Source organism: Corvus brachyrhynchos, unplaced genomic scaffold (genome assembly GCF_000691975.1).
Source record: "Corvus brachyrhynchos isolate BGI_N302 unplaced genomic scaffold, ASM69197v1 scaffold381, whole genome shotgun sequence".
NCBI classification, from domain to species: Eukaryota; Metazoa; Chordata; class Aves; order Passeriformes; family Corvidae; genus Corvus; species Corvus brachyrhynchos.
Window position 1 is genome coordinate 379,028 of NW_008236219.1, and position 20,031 is coordinate 399,058.

The 20,031-nt window shown below is 46.0% G+C and overlaps 1 protein-coding gene across 1 annotated transcript in view; it reads right to left on the reverse strand.

The window, feature by feature from the left end:
- Nucleotides 1-388: 388 nt before the first annotated feature.
- Nucleotides 389-20,031, reverse strand: part of PDLIM4 (PDZ and LIM domain 4) — a 43,425-nt gene continuing 23,782 nt past the window's right edge. Inside the window, exons 4-7 of the mRNA XM_008643424.2 lie at nucleotides 9,210-9,388; nucleotides 6,455-6,612; nucleotides 2,613-2,733; nucleotides 389-1,698 (exon numbers count right to left, since the gene is read on the reverse strand). Coding sequence (XP_008641646.1) covers nucleotides 1,494-1,698; nucleotides 2,613-2,733; nucleotides 6,455-6,612; nucleotides 9,210-9,388 — 663 coding nt within the window. The 3' untranslated portion in view covers nucleotides 389-1,493. The remainder of the gene's footprint in view (nucleotides 1,699-2,612; nucleotides 2,734-6,454; nucleotides 6,613-9,209; nucleotides 9,389-20,031) is intronic.

Below are 20,031 nucleotides of genomic sequence, written 5' to 3' on the forward strand. Positions count from 1 at the left end.
AGGAATGCACACAGCCAGCATCCCTGTGGTACCCAGCTGGAGGGAGCCCAGGGCTGCTGGGAGGCTGCGGGACACAGGGCAGGAGCTGCTGCATCTCTGTAAAGCACTGCATGAAGAGATCTAGATGGAGACCAGTAACACCCTAAAATTCCTTCTGGGGTGCAGAACCTGTAGGAAGAAATTACCTGCTCAGCCCCAACTAGGATCATGCTCCCAACCCTCCTCCAATCCACAGTTTTCCCTCTTATGGAGAACCAGGAGGGAAAGGGGTGAGGCTCTCAAAGTGAGGCTGTTGCAAAGCAGAAGTAACCTCATGGTAGCAAAGACACAGCTCCCATCACCTTGCACAGCAGTACTCAGCAGCTGAGCAACTCAACTCTCTCTCTCCTTCCTCCAAGTATTAACATGAAAAAACCCACATTTCTCTAACAAAGCAACATTTCAAGATCCACAAAATCTCTTCCCTGTCAAATAAAGTGGATGATGGACGTGGCTGAAGGCACAGCCTTGGGAGATGGGTATAAAACTAATCCTGCCGCCCTGGGACTTGGGGCTCACCCAAGCTCCAGTTATTCCCTAAGTGCCTGGAGGGATTTTATCACCCCCTCCCTGCTGGGAGGCAGACCCAGATAGCAGTGATCTGAGGATCTAGAAATAAAGGACTGCAAAACTATAGCAAAAACTGGGGAACAGTCACAATGGCCAAAGCAAAGGCATCTGTGCGCAGAAGTAGGGATAATCAAAGGGTGCTCCAGACTACTGCAGTGTCTTTTCAAGGTGTGCTTGAGTGATTAGATGACAGAACAATAGAATTAGGAGTAGAAGAAGGAAGGAAAAAACCTCATCACACACTCAGTGTGGAGATCTCTTGGGGAACTCAAATCAGTCCGTGTCAGCTTCAAACTGCACTGCCCTGGTCCAGGGAGTTTCACTATAATTACTGCTTTAAGAGACCACCCTTCCTTGACACATCTGCTGGGATGCAGCTGACTGAGGCACCCACTGGTATCGTCCTGACTCTCAGGGATTGGTTTTTAATCACTGGGGCAGCCACAGGACAGAAGATTAGGGTCAGGACATAAGAGACAGCTTCTTTTGCTAAAGTGCCTTATTTTCTTTGAGCTTTTAAAACATCTTCTAAAACATCTTCAGTAGAAGGAGGGCACAAAAAAAAAAAAAAAAAAAAAAAAGGAATACAGGTTTTTATATGAAACAGAGTAGAGAATTAATCAATATTTACACAGATCTTGGATAAGACTATAGCACAGACTAATAACCCAACACAGCAAAAAGCAGAGTGCCAAAAAGAAGGGAAAACCTGTCTGAATGCTTTCAACACCATTCTCCAGAGATCCCAAGTGTAAATGGTTTTATCTAGGAAAAAGCATTTTAACTTGGGCTTTGGTAATTGGGGTTGATTACAGCCGCGCTGCTCACAGCTGGCAGGAGAACGTGGGTGGGCACACCCGACCTCTCCAGAGCACAGCCCAGGCTTAGACGAGTTCAACTTTAGCGTTTGGATAAACAGCCACCACGTCATATCCCTCGGGGGGTTTAACCCTCTCCTTGGCGTGCGTCTCACAGTACAGCTGCTCCTCAATGAAGAAATACCCTCTCTGCTTCAGGTTGAGGCCACAGTCGTCGCACATGAAGCACTCGGGGTGGTAGAGTTTGTCCCGAGCCTTGACGATGGTGCCCCTGGGAGAGATGGGGAAAGCTTAGGTGAGGTGGAGAAACAATGTGCATGAACAGCTTTTCCTGCTGCCTCAAGTAAAACAGAGTAGGTGGAGGAAAGCAGCATGCAGGGACATGTAAGGGTGTTATCAGGGGTTCTCATCCCAACATCTCAGCCCACCCAAAGCTGCCACCTCATTCCAGGTATGGCTTCACTATGCTTCTGCGGGAAGGGGTGCTCCACACCCGGCAGCACTGCTCCACAGCTCGATGCAAAGCAGAGCCTTAAGTATCTACAGTCAGCCTGGATCTGAAAATCAGGAGCAAGCATCCTGCAAGGACTGGGGCTGTACACTCACAGGCACTATGACTTATGGAGCAGAGACCCTCAACTCACAGCACCAAGAACACGGTTACAGTCATTTGCACAGCTCACAGTCAGCCAGCATACCTGGCTTGAGCAGGATGTAAATTACAGCAAAACCTAAGTTACAATAGGTCATAAATTACAACAGAACCAAACAGAAAAACACCTATACTTTCTGAAATAAACATCCATCTGTCAGACAGTAACTCTTCAACAAACAAAAAAACCAACTCACGGCTCTCTTCTTCTCAACACTCATGGTGTTTCTCCCCCCAGCCCTTGTAAGGCAGTGAAGGAGGGCCAGTGCTGTGGTGCTATTCATAGTCCCTGGGCAGCTACTGTGATAAGCAGGGCACAAACCATCCCATAAACTATCCCTTGCGAGACTCCCTTAAAAGGGGCAATCCAAACTGTATTGCTCAGGTTTAGATATGGTTAGAAAAAACCAGAAAGGGATTCAAGGTATTCTCCTATAAATTATAACCCATGTGCCTGGCAGGACCCAACCCAGCTGTGTTCCAGTGTCACCATCCCCACTGCACAGGGGGCTTTGGTGAGGCAAGACACTTACACAATCCCATTCCCACAGCGGGTGCACTCGGGAAGCATCTGCAGCCCGGACATGGGACCACCAAGCTTTGGCACCGGGGGCTTGATGTTTCGGGGGTTGCTCAGTTTGTCGAGTTTTTCACCTGCCAAGAATTATAAAGACACAGATTGAAAACTCTGCCTCTCAGGGCTGTTTTTTTCTCTTTTTCTTCCTTTTCTTTTTCTTTTCCCTTAAGGAGTCCAATGAGTCTCTGTGTGTCATAACAGGATCTGCAACTTCCTTGGAAGTTCCAGGATAGCACTAGCTCAATAGACATGGACCTTGTCAAAATACAAAGCAGCTGTGATCTAGAGATGTGAGGTTAATTTGGCTGTAACACTACTTACTAAGTTAAGAATAATAAATAGTGAAGAGCTCAGAGAAGCTCAAAAAAAAAAAAAAAAGGTTCCATCACACCAACATTTCAGGTACACTTGGTAGATCCACCATCTCTCAAGGAGATGGAGATGAAAGCCTTTCAGAGAATGAGGCAAACTGAACCAAACAATAATAGAATCACATGCACTTTTCTTCCTAGAGCACGCATTTAAGCTCAAATAATCTAAACCAAAATATTGTGATAGAAGATAAGGTCTTCTGAGGCACCAGGCCTCCTTTCATAAACATCCAACAATGGGAAAGGAAGCAATGAAGATTTTGTGCATGTGAACAGTATCATAGCAGAGTTTTCAGTGTTGCTGCCTGCACTGCACTCCCTACAGACGATCTACCATCTGCCCGCCAATTCTGGACAACACCAACATGCTTGTTACCAACCCCTGGGATACTTAAAAGCTTCCAGTAGTGACTGCATGGTTTTCCACGGCTGACAACTGACTGGTCTGTTTGGCATATATCGATCTATGGTTCCTCTGTGATGGCCTAAGTTCATAGAAAGGAAAAGCTCATGAAGAAGGACCATTTGGCTCACAGTTTGGAAAAGCAGCAGAGGAGCTCTTGGATGAACAAGTCATTCTCCAGAGTTCTAATTTGCCACACTCCCTGAGCTTCCAAGATGTTTCAGTCCAGGGTCCATTGTAAACACATGCTTCAAGCCCTGACTCCCAGAAGGTCTCAGTAGGGCACAAGCACTTTCTGACTGAGCTATCTGCACATAACTCTGTGCCAGTTTTGGCAACTCCAGAGCAAAATCCAGTGCAAGTGCCTTCCGTGGCTCCAGGAACATCTCTGCCTTTCCTGAAGGGAACTTTTAATATCTGGAGCCAATGCATTGTCACAGCTGGTTGCTCACTGACCCCAGGCAGGGTTACACAACAGATACAGTTTGAAGGGCATTGCTCAGAAAAGCTTTGTTCCATGGAGAGACCCCTGCTCCTCCATCCAGTGTGTCTCAGGAGTGCTTATTGTCCTGGGCCCAGACAGGAAGGAGGGTGCACACCTGACTCATCCCCTGGGGTGCACAGGCACCTTCACACCACAGCCCCCCTCTCCAGCCATGGCTCTGACAAAGAGACCAATGCTTCCAGCAGTTCCAGCGAAGTGGGTAAAACCTAAAGGACCAACTTCCCACCAGACCCCACTTCCCCAAAACACAATAGAGTGTTTAGCAACGCCAAGAGCTTTGATACGTGCAAGAGTGCCTGCCCAAGAGCAGAGCAGGGCTACTCCACCCCAGGAGTTTCCCCCAGTGCTCGGCTGGCTCCAGCCAAGCCCCTTGCTGAATCCTTCTGCTGCCTTGCTGGGAATAAACTGAAGCAACTGCTCAAGCTGTTGGCTTCCCCCAGCATGAGACACAGCATGCTTGGACTAGACATGCTCCTTTGCCAACATTTAACAGTTAAGCTGTCACTGACTCTCATGCAGAGTGCTTGATAAGCTGCTTAAAAAAGGAAGGAAGGGGAAAAAAAAGGGATTTTACAGCAAAATGAACCCTGCAGAGAAGGCTGCTTCCCATCTTCCTGAACTGTGGATCATTTTCTTCTATTTACCAGCTCAGTCTAACGGTGATTTACAGTCTTCAGCAGGGCAGGAAAATGCTTTAACTCCACAACCTCAACCATGCCATCCCCGTTATGGCTGGAGGGTGTCGTTCCTGGGTCATGGGTGCCTATGAAGGTGGGCACTGCCATCCCTCCAGCCTCCACCTCAGCACAAAGCATTGCTCCCTAAGGGTGTGGGATAGGGCTAAAATGCTTTCAGTAGAAACACATTCCATATAAAACAGATTGTTGTCCAAGACACGCAGCTCTTCAGGAGAGGAGAGCTTGACTTTAAAAGGACGATGCAGAGCAGGCTTAAGTCAAAATGTGTAATTTTAGGCTTAAGGAAAAAGCAGTGGTGGCAGCTGTAAAACAAACCCAGCAGGAACACTTGGGATTGAAAACATGCTGGAACATCACAGAGCTTCATGCCAAGCAGAGATGCTTTTCACTTAATTTTTCATCCCTTGTGAAATAAATGAATGACCAAGGCATGAGTGGGGCTGTGCCTGCAGGCAGTCACACATTCCTTCCACACCAATGAGGGGGAGAGGGAGGATGGTAGAGCCCAGGAGGTGACAATGACTGCTCCAGCCTGTCTCATGCTGGCTGGGGCCCGACCGCAGCCTCTCAGGCTCCAGTCGAACAGGTGGTGTTGCACTGGTGATGGGCTAGTGCTAAGAGAATGCTAATGAGCACACATCCAGGACTGGCTCGACAGTCCCAGGATGTGGGGACTTGTCCTGACACCTCTTTGTTCCCCATTCCTCCAGTCCACAGTCTTTTCTTTCTCCCTTCCTCCTAGCAGTGGGTTGCTGCCAGCCCAGGGCTGCGGGATGCAGGGAGAAGCAGGAGCAAAGCTTGAATTTTGTTCCCTTTCCCTGGCACAGAGAAGGGAGGCAGTCAGCAGCGTTACTAATTGGGATTAACAGTCACTTCCCATTTGCTTCTTCCTAATGAGGAGACTGGGGGAGCAGCAGGTTTGTCCTTGCTCTTGGTAAAGGACTTGAAGGTCCAACTGGGGCCTGTATTTAACATCAGTTTTTCTGCCAATCCAGGGGCTGTAATACTAATACTAAATATAATAATAAACCCAGTGCTTCTGAGGTTGGTCCTGTCTCATGCTTTGCAACTATGGCTCAGTTCCACTGAGAAAACCAATGCTGGTAGAATTCCATGATGATCAGAAGTTACCTGCAATTGTGCTTCTTGTGAAGCAAGAACCAACATCCTTCTCGTCAAAGAACGGACTTCTCCAGCACTTTAGATACACAGAAACTGAAGTGCAACAGCCCAGCTCCCTACCTCTCACAGCTTCATAATGAGATTTACAGTAGTTGGTATTTTCCCATAAAATATACATTCCTGGATTCCCATGATTGGAGTATGGGGCCCTTGGAAGCAAGCAGAAAGAGAAGTCTTGCCCTAATTACTGTAAAGCAAAGGCTAAAAGTTTGAATATAAAAATCCCAATGGACTTAAGGTTGAAAGGCAAAAAGAAAAGGTGAAATGTATAGATTGGGAAGCTTATTATTTAATGTGTTAATGACACGGGCAGGAAGCTGTGACAGACCTGAGAAGTGAGCCAAGAACTCCTGATCTCTATCCCTGCATTTCTGAGGACCATCCCACATCCTTATGCAAATGCCATTTACTTAACCAGACCAGGTTCTCCAACAGTGATCTTAAACAACTGCTTAAGGCCATCACATTTCATAAACCGTCTCGGAAAAACAGCTGCCACACTGGTTGCAAATCCAGCTTTCACACGGTGCTCAAGTCAGCCACAAAATTTGGCAAGCCAGAGTACACAAAACCCTGATTTGAAACCTGCCATCCCAGTGGTTTCCTCACAGGAGGGTGCTTGGGTGCCAACCTCCTTACCATTCTCACCGGCCTCCAACATTCCCTGTAAGTATCGGAAGGATCCCGACTGCTTTGGCTCTGAAATGGGCTTTTCATAATCCTGAAGCATTTTGTAGACATCTGACTCCACATCAATCCCATTTCTGTTCCGTGGGAGAGACTTCATGGGGTCAGTGCTGGTTTAAAGCAAAGAAAGAAAGGCTCAAGTCAAACAGAAACAGCTACTGTAAGCTCATCAGGCAGGTACTGAAATCTCTACATTCCCACAGATTTAATTAAGCACCTCTGTTCCCATGTGTTTCCCTGCCTGGACGTATGTCTGGCCCAGGAACAGCTGCTGAATCAAGGAGGTTAAACTTGTTCCCTTGTTGGGCTCCAATTGAGCAACACAGCAAGGGCTAGCCCAGTTACCAAATGCCTTCAGGAAAGAGGGCAGCTGCTTGTAAATGCTGTAAATTGCTTTGCCACCCATGGAATTTACTGAAAAAATGGGAAAAATATGCATTTCATTAGCTATGCAGGGCCAGGGCATGCACTCACCCCTTGTAAGGGCATCTGGAGAGCATGTGCCAGGCAGGACAGCAAACCCTCTCACCACCCACAAGTGCCTCTTGTGAAGCTGGTGTTACCATAGGTACATCACAAGCACAGCCCACAGCTTAACTGAGAAAACCATGCCACCAGAGAGGGGGACACTGGGGCTGCCCTGTAACCCCCACCTCCAGCCTTCAGACTGGAGCTGCTCCTGGTCTGTATGTGAAGCATTTGGGATGCACAGACAACAAATAACAATTTAAACCACTATTCCAGTCCAATACATCAAAACAGGAAAAGCATGGTCTGGAATCAAAAATATTTCAGGTACATGTTTAAATGTCCTGCTGAGAAGAGCTGAATCCAAGTGCTGTTGTGCTCCAGAGGCCCCAACACACAGCACAGCTCTGGGCAAGGGGCTCCTCCTCCTTTTTATAGAGGTCATCAAGATCATTATAAAACCAATAAAAATAGCAAGAGCCCTGAAATCCATCAGCTTCACATACTTTAGCCATCATCTGGATAATTTTCTCCACCAGTATTATATTCACATCTGCTTAAATAAATAAACAAAAGAAATAACATTCACTTTTAAAGAAAGAAAGAAAGAGAAAAAAAACCTCCAGACAAAGGTCACTTTCAAAGAATGGCCAGAGCTCCACATTCTGGGAATGACTCCCCAGCAGCTCTGGTCCCTGTGGGAAGTAAGGGCCAGCCTGGGTGGTGGGGCTGAGCCACGCTGGGGCAGAGCCATGGACTTATCCCCATGACTCCCAGCCAGTCCAAACCCTGCATGTGCGCTCCAAGTGCTTGTCTACCCTGCTACACCTCACTCCTACATCAGTTCACACATTTTCAATGGGAAAAGGCAGGTTTTGGCCAGCCCAGCCTCATCAAACACCAATTCAAAGAAAACGCACTCCTGCCCCAATTCTACTCAAAGACCCAAGTGAATGTCCTGGCTTTCGGCTCACTTGCAGATAACACCAGATTTTGTTCTCTATATTTTTTGTGCAGTTCTCCTCTTTCCAACTTCATTAACTTTCCTGGAGCAGCACAGGGAATAAGCTGTGCTGAAATACAGATTCATGCAGACACAGAGTTCCCAAGCTGAAAAGAAACTCTCTTTGCATGTGATACAGACATTACTTTCTTGCAGGATATTCTGCCAGTTTGGAGGAACATAAATCAAGATCCTCATAAGCCATGTGAAAGCATCCCAGCCCACAACCTGGCTTGTCTCAAAGTCTGAGTTATCCACCCAAACCATTCTTGGCTACACAAAAGCCTTTTCTTTCCTAGGAGTATTATTTATTCCTCAGCCTCCCGGATAGCTGTACTGAACAGATATAAACATCCCAGTTACTGGAGTTCATCTTTTCAGCCGGTATCTCCAGTTTCCAGGGCAAGTGTTGGCTCCTGGGTCTGTGGCAAGGTGATCCCCACTCCTAGGAGGGCAGCACCTTCCATCCTGCCTTGGATATACACTTTTAATAAACAGTGCGTTATTGTCTGTGACACTCACAGCCATGGAATTGTTTAGGTTAGAAAAGCCCTCTAAGATCATCAAGCCACATCATTCCCCCAGCACTGCCAAGGCCACCACTAAACCATGTCCCCAAGAGAAACATCCACATGTCTGTTAAGTCCCTCCAAGTATGGCGACTCCACCATCGCTCCAGGCAGCCTGCGCCAGGGTTTGACAACCTTTTTGGTGACATTTTTGCTAATATGCAATTTAAACCTCTCCTCCTCTTGTCTTCCCTAGCATTAATCCCAGTACCCAGGGACCACTAATCTCCCTACTCACATCAGCAATAGAAGGGTCTTAACAGAGATCTGGAGAATGAGCACCTTCACCAAGATGCATTGCATCAGCATCACAAGCCTCAATTCAATGTTGCAGTTGCTACCTAGGTAGATGTAGCTGTTTTGTTCAGAAATTGGTGTTTCCAAACCTTTTTTTTTCCTTTGTTTTGTTTATTTGGCTAGTTTCTTTTTTTTTCCTCCCACCTACACTTGACCAGTGAAGCAGGGGTCCAGCCCAGCATCTTGATGGACTTGGCAGAGTTAGGTCAATGGTTACCGAGGATGATCTTGAAGGTCTTTCCAACTGAAATGAGTCTAAGATTCCATGATATCTGGAGCTTCAGGGGCACCACAGCTTCTGTGCACTCCCTGAACTGGAGTTTGCAGGAACAGCAGCAGACACAGAACGCAAGCCCTGCCCTGGTCCTACCTGTGGGCAGGAGTGATGTGGAGTCCACTCAGCTGGCCTGGAAGCGCTGACTCAGAGCTGTTGTTCACATGGAGCCGGGTTGGTTGGTGATGCTGCACATTCAGCATCTGCTTGTTGTCCATGGGGCTGCCCTCAGATCCATGGGGAATTGACCTCCTGCTCTGGGCAGGGCCACTGTCCTGGAAGAGAAAGAAAGCAGAAAAACCTAAAATTTATAATGTGTGATGTACATGGAGGGGCTGTGTTGGGACATGCATTTGCAGTAATAACATTTTATGTGTGTTGTGGAAAACAGGCATGTGCAGCAGGAAAAGGAAAATTCAGGCTTGACCTGCAGTTAAATTGTGCTGAATCTACACAGCTCCCCTTGGTCCCCAAACAAATGAACTTGCTGTTTCTCCATGGTGAGCCACTGCCAAATATTCTGCATTTACTCTCCTGTAAAAGTGTATTTGCTATTTCTTTAAAAGAAAGGCTCTTTAAGTGAGTCTACTTCTTATTCCACATTCCATCACTCTGAGGGCACTTGTTGTGCTCCTGCCTTCAGGGCCATCACTTCCATTTCCATCAGCAAAACAGGATAAATCCACGCTAGGCAGCTCCACTTGTAAGTTGGGCAACACCTGAGGCCAAGGGACCAGTCCTGGGATTTTCACTTGCAGCTATCCATGTCCACACAGATCCATGTTCGTTTAGGGAGGTTTTCTCCCCAGATAAGATCAGCCTTTTACAGTATGAGCAACACATCAGTCAAGGGTTTAGCTTTGTATTCATATTTCCATTTGCTTTGTAAGTCCCCAAGGTAAACTGTAGAAATATTTTTGTCATATAACCTCAAGTCAGGAACTCAGATGCCATTAAACCACAAATTTTCCCCATTACTTTACCATTTTACCAATGTCAAACATTACCTATGTGTTATTCCACACACATGGAATTCTATGTATATGGGTGTGCTATTAGTCAGTCCCATCCACACCCATAAACCAAGCAGTACCTACTGCTAATGTCAACTGAGCCAGGCTTTACCTGCAAAAACTCACTATGGGGAGAGGAGCTAATTCCAGCAATTGGGAAAAGCAGCAGGAAGCTGGACACAGCCCATGGACACACGCTGGTTGCTATTTCCAGCCATGTGAGTCACAAACATGCCTGGACTGATGAAAGACATAGATGCTGTGTAAAAAGCTGGAATCTGTTTAATCTGGTTTAATTTGTTCTTGGGCAGCTCCCCAACAGAGCTGCCTTCCATCATCTTCTCAGTAGATTGAAGCTGATGAAAAACCAAGCAGGGAAATAAAACACCATCCTATGAACAAACAACAAAGTGCATATTGTGGGGCTCTGATACAAAGCTTACTTTTGACTAAAATAATCCCATAAATACTATTTGGAAACAAACGTCTATCACTGGTGCACAGGACAACACACTGGCACTCCCAAACCTTGTAAAAACGAACAGCTAAGAGAAGTAAAAAACAGATCCTGCCAGAAAACGGTCTTGGAAGTCCAATCCTTCAGTTCTTCCTAAGGCAAAACACCCATTGATAAAACCAAGCTTAGTTAAGAACTGCAAGATGGTGCCTTTGAGGTTTTTTCCCTACCATCAGCTGAAATCCAGCAAGCTCCCAGCAACTTCCCCAGCTCAGAAACTGCCTGGAGCCCTCTTGGCACAGTTCCCTCCACACCATGCATGCACACACACGTGGGGAAAACTGCTTCCAATATAATAACTTCAAATTGTCTATTAAAAAAGAAATTTTGCTGCCAGGAATAATATAATTTTAACTGTTCCCCAATTTATATGCTTAAAACAAATATATATACAAGCAGGCTATGGGTTTCTAATTCCCAGATTTACATTATTATTTCAAGGGAAATAAAGAAAAGACTCAACCATGACGCAGATAGGAAAAGAAGGATCATAAAGATTTTTTGGGAAAAAAGCAATAGCCCATATGGGTGGCAGCACTGAGAGCTATGAAAGCCATTACCTTTAATTATCTGTGCCACGTGGCTCAGATTCACACTCCGTCCAGGGTGGCTGAAGGAGAGGGTCCTCTCCTCTGACCTCATGTGCTCCTGCACACTGGTTGCCATCCAGACATTTGCTGGGGAGCATGGGACTGGCAGCTATTTCCAGCAAAGGACCTCCAGACCATCATCTCCATGGACTTGCTTAAATCCAAGGCAGTTTGTAAAGTGTTGCCCCTTTGTCCCTGTTAAGCTCAGCAATTTGTACATCAAGACCAAATGTTGCTGTAAAGCTAAAACTTATTGCTTGGGCACTCTCCAAAAGGCATGGAAGGCCAGTGATGTAACAGAAAAACAGAGTCCTTCCAGCACTGCTTGGCATCCCCAATTGCCACTAGCTCTCCGTCCCTGTGGGAGGAGGATGTTCATGGTGGTGGTAGCTCACCTTTCCTCTGCTCAGTCATGTTATAAAGCCACAGGTGACCCACCAGCATCCATAGGGATCAAGAGGCTTCTCCGGTAGCACAAAAAGCTGTTCCCAGATCAGAGCTCAGTCTCCTCTTCCTCAAAGGCTGTGAGACCTCTGCAAGACATTGCTTTGTGCAAAACACTCACACATTCACCCTCAGAAACCCAGAACCAGATGGATTTCTTTTCAGTTGTCAAATTCAAGATCAGTTCAAATTTCCCCCCTTTGGGACCTAATTTGCTTTTCTTTGCTGAATTTTCTTCCTGCTTTTTACAGCCTTTTTAAAACTGAGTTCACAAACCCTTCTTAAGGGTGGCCTGTGGACTTTCACCAAGGACAACTCTTTTAGCCTACAAACCAGAAACTCCCAATTTGTTTTCTCATGCTTGGTGGTTTTTTTAAATGCATTTTGCAAAATATCCTATTTGTCCTTCCACCTTTTTTCAACTGCAAGTCCTTAGCTGTAGAGACCACAGAGATTTAGAGAACATCAGACTTCATATTCCGATCCAAAGCATTTAAAGTTCATTCACTTCAGTGTGTTATAAATTAGACTTTTAAAAGACCAGAAGTACAAACAAAATAATTAATCTCCTTTTTCCAGACTACCAGACAGAGATTAAAACTGAAGATTGCTAATTTGAGAGGTCAACATTGGCTCCTAGAACCTCCAAGCAAGCCCCTCCACCCACAGCATGATTTGGAAGAGCTTTGAGCAATGATGGTTTCAGTGCATCTAAGAAACCTTCCTTGGGAGCAAACTCACCAGCTGCAGAGCTGGAAACATCTCCTAGATTACACCTCCGAGCCCCAAATCTACCCTCCATCTGCCCATTTGTGCAATGGTGGTGGGAGATTTGCCCAGACAGGACCAGCAGCAGCTCTGTCCCTGTGATGTGGGAGCTCATCCCCACAGGAATTGCCTGAACCTTGTTTATTTTCCTAATCCTGGGCGTGCTGGTCCTGTTCTCACACAACACATAAGACTCAAACAGAGCTGAAGGACATTAACGCTTGGCTCAGCCCAAAGCAGTTTTCTGTTTGATTGTCTTCAGATCTCTTCTCAAAAACAGAGCACGATGGGCCAGTGTCACCTGAGTATCTGCTGCCAAAATGCTGAATTACAGACACAAGCAATGCTATTTATGCACCAGGACATAAAGCACCCTTCAGCCATAGAGTCACCCAGAAGAGGTGCCTCTTGTGACCTGTGTCCATCATCCAGCAACAGCAGGACAAGCCTGTCTGCTCCAGCTCCTCCTTTGGCTTCTTTCTCCCTTGCTCCAAGCTTAGGTAATTGAGTCCCAATTGATTCTGGCCTCTCCTGGCAGAGGGCTTTCTGAGGATGAAGTTTTACTGCCTTCATTATTTCAAGTCCTCTATCATGCAAATGTGCCAAGCAATTAAGCCTGAAGACATATCCCAGTACATCCTGACACCCTCAAGCCAAGATTCGGCCTCTGCACAGAAGACAACTGCAATGCTGCAGTCCCTCCTCTCCTTCCCCCAGGTTTTCAACAGTAAAGATACTGTTTCATCTCTGATAAACCAGTTCAAAAGTCCCAGAAATGGAAATCTTATTATTACCCCACAGAAGGGGCGCATGGGACAGACAGCATGGATTTAATTTCAATGCAAGTAAGTGATTTACACTGTGGCCAATGGCCACAGGAACAGGACTGATTCTCCAACAAAAGCCTCAGGAGAAGTCCCACGGGGAACTCTTATAACAAAGGCTGCTCCCAAAGCTTGGAGAAAAGGATAAATTTTAAAAGCTACACTCATTTTAACATGTACTTCCCTATAAGCACAGTTCAGATGTTCTGTGTATATGCTGCTTTTACAGACTAAGGAGCCTTCAATCTAACTTTCAAAAGCTCCAGTAAGTATGATCCCATTACTTCGCTCAGGTCAGAAGATTAAGAGATAAAGAAAAAAGGTTGAGTCTCATTTACTGAGGCTGGATAAACTGAGTGTGTGGGTTATTTTACAAGACAAATTTCAAATATTCTGCCAAGCTCCCCTTTCAATGTATACCACAGTCTGAAGGAAAACCTTATCCATCACATCCTTCTCACTACACTCCTTTCACAGTTGTCACATAATACCAAATTAGTTTTTCAGATCTTTTAAAGTAAGAGATCAAACTCTTAAAATCAGATGGTCTTTTCGTACAAAGGCTGAAGACAATGTTCATGTGAACATGACTCAAGCTGGAGCCTGGTGGAGCCCCAGCCCACCCATATCCCCAGGCAGTACTGCACAAAGGCATGTAGTGACAGGACAAGGGGGAACACCTTCACACTGACAGAGGACAGGTTTAGATGGGATATTAGGAAGAAATTCTTCCCTGTGAAGGTGGTGAGGCCCTGGCACAGGTTGCCCAGAGAAGCTGTGGCTGCCCCATCCCTGGAAGTGTTCAAGGCCAGGCTGGATGGGGCTTGGAGCAACCTGGTCTAGTGGAAGGTGTCCCTGCCCATGGCAGGGGGATGGGACTAGATTAGCTTTAAGGTCCTTTTCAACCCAAACCGTTCTGTGATTCTGTATAGCACAAGGTACAGCACAAGGCCAGCACACATTTAACCCAGGAACAAATCTCTCACAGTCAAAGAGCAGTAACATTTCTCCACCTTGGAGCGGCCATGTGGATGGCCACCAGCAAGGCTCTGATGGATGTTTTCTCCCACAGCTCCAGGGAAAAGCTCCACCCCCATGCAAATTAAAGAGCTCAGGAGAGACTCCAGCTGCAATGCCAGGATTTTACCCCATAAGCTACCTTGCTCCCCAACAGTCTCTTAAAAATCCACAGCAATGGAAAAAAGTTACCTGTCAAGATTAAAATGTGTTTGCATTTATCTTGCCTGCAGCAGTGCAGAGGGCACATTTTTAACATCAAGTGTGAGAGTGGTATTTACCCAGCAGCCAGAGGAGAGCTTTGTATGAATGTCTTGGTAGAAGAGCCTTGAAATTTCCTCCTCTCCCCAGCAGCAGCAGCAAGCTTCTGCCAGGTGACTACCTCACTAGAGCTAGGCTCAACAACAGTCTAAACCCTAGAGAGGACTTTCCTTCTACTTCCCAGTCTTCAGGGTCACCTTCCAAGCTCAGGAACAGGAGGACATTGCTCAGTGCAGGTGTTGGACTGATGCCCCCACCACGCACAGACTGCTGTTGGATTAACTTTCCCACTGACAGAAAATAATATCCACTACAGATGGAAAAATACCTGAAACCATCACACCCGCCCTCCTGCCTGCCCCCTTTCTCCCAGGGAAGATGCTACTGTTTCCATTTCAGTCCATGCTTCCACTGAATCACTTTTCTGACCATCTGGTGTTTGGGTTATAGGACAAAGTTGGTGAGCTTAACACTAACAGGCTATGTCCTGATTTCATGCTTTCCAGCTTACTGTCTCTCTCCTCTTCCTCATTTGGGGAATTGTTGCATTTTCAGGTGTTACCATATCACACTTTCTGATTTTCTTTCCATAATCATTATCAGCAGCTAATTGAAACTAAAAGCTTCACTGGCAACAAGCTAAGCTTCAGGCTACACAAACATTACATGTGTAAAACCAAAAGGTGCCTACTTCACCAGAATGGCTTATCTGAACACCTCTTTCTGTAAAAACCAGGGTAAGGTACACCAGAAAACACAGCAAAAGCAATAGGTTAACATATTTTTTCATTTTGGAATGCCCCAACCTTTTTTTTCCTCGTTAATAAAAAAAGATAAATTCAGGTAGATTCAAAAACACGTCTCAGCCTTTCCCAGCCCTCTGTGGCATAAGCTGCTTTAGAGGATGGGAGCAGCTGCTTCAGCCTGATCATCCCGAAGGACCACAGTGAGCATCCTTCCACCATCCAGTATCCCCCCCTTGCACCACTGGGGATGGCTCTCTCCACATCTGTCGTCCCAGCAGGTTACTCAAGTGACCTCCAAGAGCAGTTAATTCCTTTTAAGTGAGACACAAGGAAAAATGAGAGGGGATAAGCTGTTTTTCCTGATGGATAAGAACAGAAACACTGAGCTACACCTGTGCTTCCAAACACTCAGCACTTCTGAGTACACAAGCAGCAGTTTCCTTACCTGTGTTAACAGAGTCATCACTGAAACTGGTGTTACCAAGTAAAATAACACAGTGTATGTCTGTGTTAGCACTTAATCCAACAGCATTTTGTTTTGTCCTAAACCAACCCCCACTGTTATCATTTCAGTATAATTCCTATGTACCTTCAATGAGAACAAATTATTCAAGTTACCTAGACAGAAGAAAACACCATTTTAAAGTTTCCAGTCCCATTTTTTCCCTCCTTTATCCTAATAGTGGTTTTGCCTCTTTCATATACCAGGACTACCAAAACTCACTTAATGCTAATTTATATAAGACATACACAGAGAATTTCACATAAAAGATTACAGCTTCAAGATGTTACAGTGGTACTCAGAAAACTCCTCTGCTTTCAAATGCTGCAATACTGTATCACAGGAAAAAGTAAACACAAGTGCACAGCTATGAGTGTGTAACCTCTTCACCCAGTAAATTAGATCACTGGTATTTTGTGGTGTAAAACCCCAATATCTGGATGTGAAATGTTGCCTGAGCACCCGGAGCTCACAGCTGATGCACCCACAATGGCTGTCAGGCTTCAGCATGTTTCTGCTATTAAATCAGTCCTCAAAAACGAGTTGAGAGTTCCCATGGAAAGGAACCTGCATTTGTGCCAGGGCATTAGCTCATCCTTTGTTTTCCCCAAAGCACAAGGCAGACATTTTCCCTCCTTCCGTCAGGAGAGTGCTGGTTCGTGCCCAGCCAGTTGGGACAGGGGGTCCCAGCAAGACCTTTCCCAGAAGCAGGCACAGCCCATCCTGCCCTGCGAGCAGGGGAGGAAGGAAGGTCAGTTGCCTTGAGAAAGGAAATTCCACCTCTTCAGCAAGGAGGCTTTAACCCCCAGCTCACAGAACTCAGCATGACCTATGCCAGGCTTTTGAAAAGAAGTTATGTGTAAGTTTCCTGCACGGCAGCAACCCACGGAGAACTTAAAACAAATACTCCATTTAATTAAAGTTAAATTAAACTAAATCCATTACTCAGTTAATTAAGTGAGGAGACATTCACCCTTAGTAAAAAAAGAAAAAAGATCTAGCAAAAAGCAAATATGAGCATATTTAAGACATTTTTAAAGGTGTTAAAATCAGTGCTAAGGGACATGTTAGCAGCAAAGTACCCTCCCTGCTCTACTGCGGGACAACCACTGCTGTCCCTAGGTGCCCAGAGCTGGGGCACCAGAGGCTCAGACTCCCCTGAAGCCCACATGTAATTTTATTTATGTAATTAGGAGCAAGCATGATCAGCAGTGATACTATTTGTGAGGTCAGGGCAAGTATGAAAAACTCCTAGGAATGATGCTGCAGAGCCCATGCTGGGTGGATGCCACGTGCAACAGAAGGTAGCAGCTCCTCAGTCCTGCAACCACACACATCTGAGCCCCTCTGGCAAGAACAAACAAAGGTGTATTCACATTTCCACTGGCCTGGCTCACACCCAGCACTGGGTTTCCTGCACTGACTGGATTAGGCTGCTCAAACAGCTACACTAAATGCAAGTTTGCCCCAGTTCCTCCTCTTCACCCCCTTCCGGCTGGCATTTTCACATGGCAAGCCACACGCCTTGCACCTGATTTTAGTCAGGACAAACTAACAACAAATCTTTGTGGACTGAGAGCTGGGTGTCAAGAACAGATAACACATAGGAAAAATAATTCGGAAGTGATGAGCAGAAACAGCCTTCTCATCATTCCTGTGCAACTCCCCTGATGCTGTGGAGAGACCAGCTCTTCTCCACTGCCCAGAGCTCATCCCCTAGTCGGGTGGTCGGGCTGGGAAAGCCACTGCTCAGGACACAGCACAAGAGACATCCAAGAGCACTGACCTACCTCCCTCATCCATCCCCTGAGAATGACATGGGGGCTGCTCTGCCAGTTGAGTAGCACCAGGATGCTGTTCCTGACAGACTGCTCTGGGAAGTGCCTCTCCCTGTCTGCACTGCCAGCGGAAACCCAGCCTTTCACCCCACATAGCTATTTCAGCGAAGCATCCAGATTTGGGAGGACTCGCATCCTATTCCAGCTCTGGCTACGCGCTGCCAATTTAATTTCTGCTGCAATTATTCTCCCACCCACACGCTTGATCTACTGTCAATCAGCACTGACAGGGTCCCCATAGCCCAAAGCCTGCATTTCCAGCCCCCCTGGGCTAGAGAGCTGCTGATTCTGGCAGTTTGAGAATGAAGAAAATAAATATGTTCTCTTTTTATTAGCACTGCATAGGGGTATTTTGACTAGCAAGTTGATGCTACAGGAAGCAAAAACAGTGGGATCTCCAGAAACTGACGGATAGGTGCTCCCACTCTCCCCATCTGCTGGGGAGAAGTGGCTGGGGCCCATGCCCACAAGGACATAAACACCATGCCAAGTGAGACTGGGGATCCTAACACATCAGCAGTGATGTCATGTCTGCATGATGGAAATCTTGACTGCTGGCTGGAAAGCTCTGAGCTGCCCTCAGCATGCCTGTGGGTCCCACCTCCACCCATCTCCGTGTCCAGTGGACAGGATGCAAGTCTGAATGTCACTGCATTTGTGGCCTCCTCTGTAGATCCTTGCTGTTAAGGACAGATTTGTCTAGTGAAACCAACTGACAACCAAAGCCTGCGTAAAAAAAAAAAATTCCTGAAGGTGACTCACTCATCCTGTTCAGTATTATTTCTGCTAATTATGAAAAAGCAGCTCTCCAGTTCCAGCTTCTTCAGTTTGAGGGGAGCTATTCCCCACAGTCATGGCATTAATCAAAGTTTTAATAAGGAGGATTGATTACATTCTTGGACTCTGAGTAGGGATTTTCCACAAAGCTCAACTGAGAAACCACAACAGATTTAGAAAGAGGGGAGAGGAAAACTCACTGGCCACTCCATACCTTCCAAGTTCTCTTGCACAGAAGATAACTACAAATTTCACTGCCTTCAAGACAAAGATAATACCTAAACAAACTAAATTGTAATAATAGAAACACAGATTTTCCAACAAATCACTCAGACTGAGGCATTCTGCTTAAGCTCACGTTTCAGGACCTCCAGCAAGAGTTACTGTAGTCACAAGTCAAGATTTTCAACAGATCTTTGCTCAGGATGATGAAAAAGCATACAGAGTAAAAACCTGGAGGAAGGAAGGATATGTGCTCCACATTACTGCAAAGGCCACTGGGGTAAAACTCTCAAAATCTTTTGCACGGACAACCCCCAACCTCTTTTTGTGATTTGAGGGCAGAATTCCAGCAGAAATTTTTCCCTGTGTTTCAAAGCAGATTGCTTTTTTCCAGATGCAAGGAAGTGCACCTAAAGGTTGCACATATTGAGCAAAGTTATTACTTTACAATGAGATTTTTCCTTCGCACAATCTAGTAAGTGCCTTTGCTAGAGGGGCTGAATGAACACAGCACAGGACAGCCCTGGGTCACCTGGCATTGCTCCACAGGGACTCCAGCCATGCCTGGGAGCTCTGCAGCAAGGGTTGGCTCTCTCGGGTGCTGATGGTCATCCTCAGCCTCACACAGGTCAGAGGACATCAGTGATAACACTTGGGTTAGCACAGCTGTTGGCATGTGTCCCAGGCTGTCAACATGAACAACACTGGAGACACAGGCCATCTGGGGAGAAGAGTCAACCAGCACATCTTGGGTGCAAGCACCACAACCTGGAGGTGTGCATGGAACCACCTTCACCTCCTCTCTGGGAAACCCAAAAAGCCACTAAGGAAGACAACATATGGAAACAGGCACCAAAAAAAAGAGCAAGAGCAAGGATCTGCTGCCTGTACTTGTGTACCCTTGTTCACATACCTCTCTCGGTGCCCTACCACAAACACATCTGCTTTACACATCTACTCCCCAGATTTACATATTTTCAGTGTACATCTAGATACAGAATAGTCCATCCCTATCCCCTTCATTATATTCTACAAAACTGTCTAATTTTTAAAAAGATCCATATGTAACATATATTAATAGTCAGATTCAAATCCAATCTGCATTAAACCTCAGAAACGTTGTATCTGGCAGTGGAACTGCTGCACATTTGTTCCTCATTTAATACTGTTCATAGGGTTTGGGCACATTAAAGTCTAGTAAGAAAAAATATCTGTCAGAGTAGATGGCTATAACTGATAAATGAAGCAAACATGGCCAGAATGCAAAGCCCAAGCTCACACATCACCCTGTGCTGTAAGTCAGGGCAGGAAAGACAAACAGTCCCACATGTCGCTGGTGTCCGGTACTGGAGCAGCTCTGCTGGTGCTGCTGTTGTGCTGTGCCTCTACCCAGCAGGAA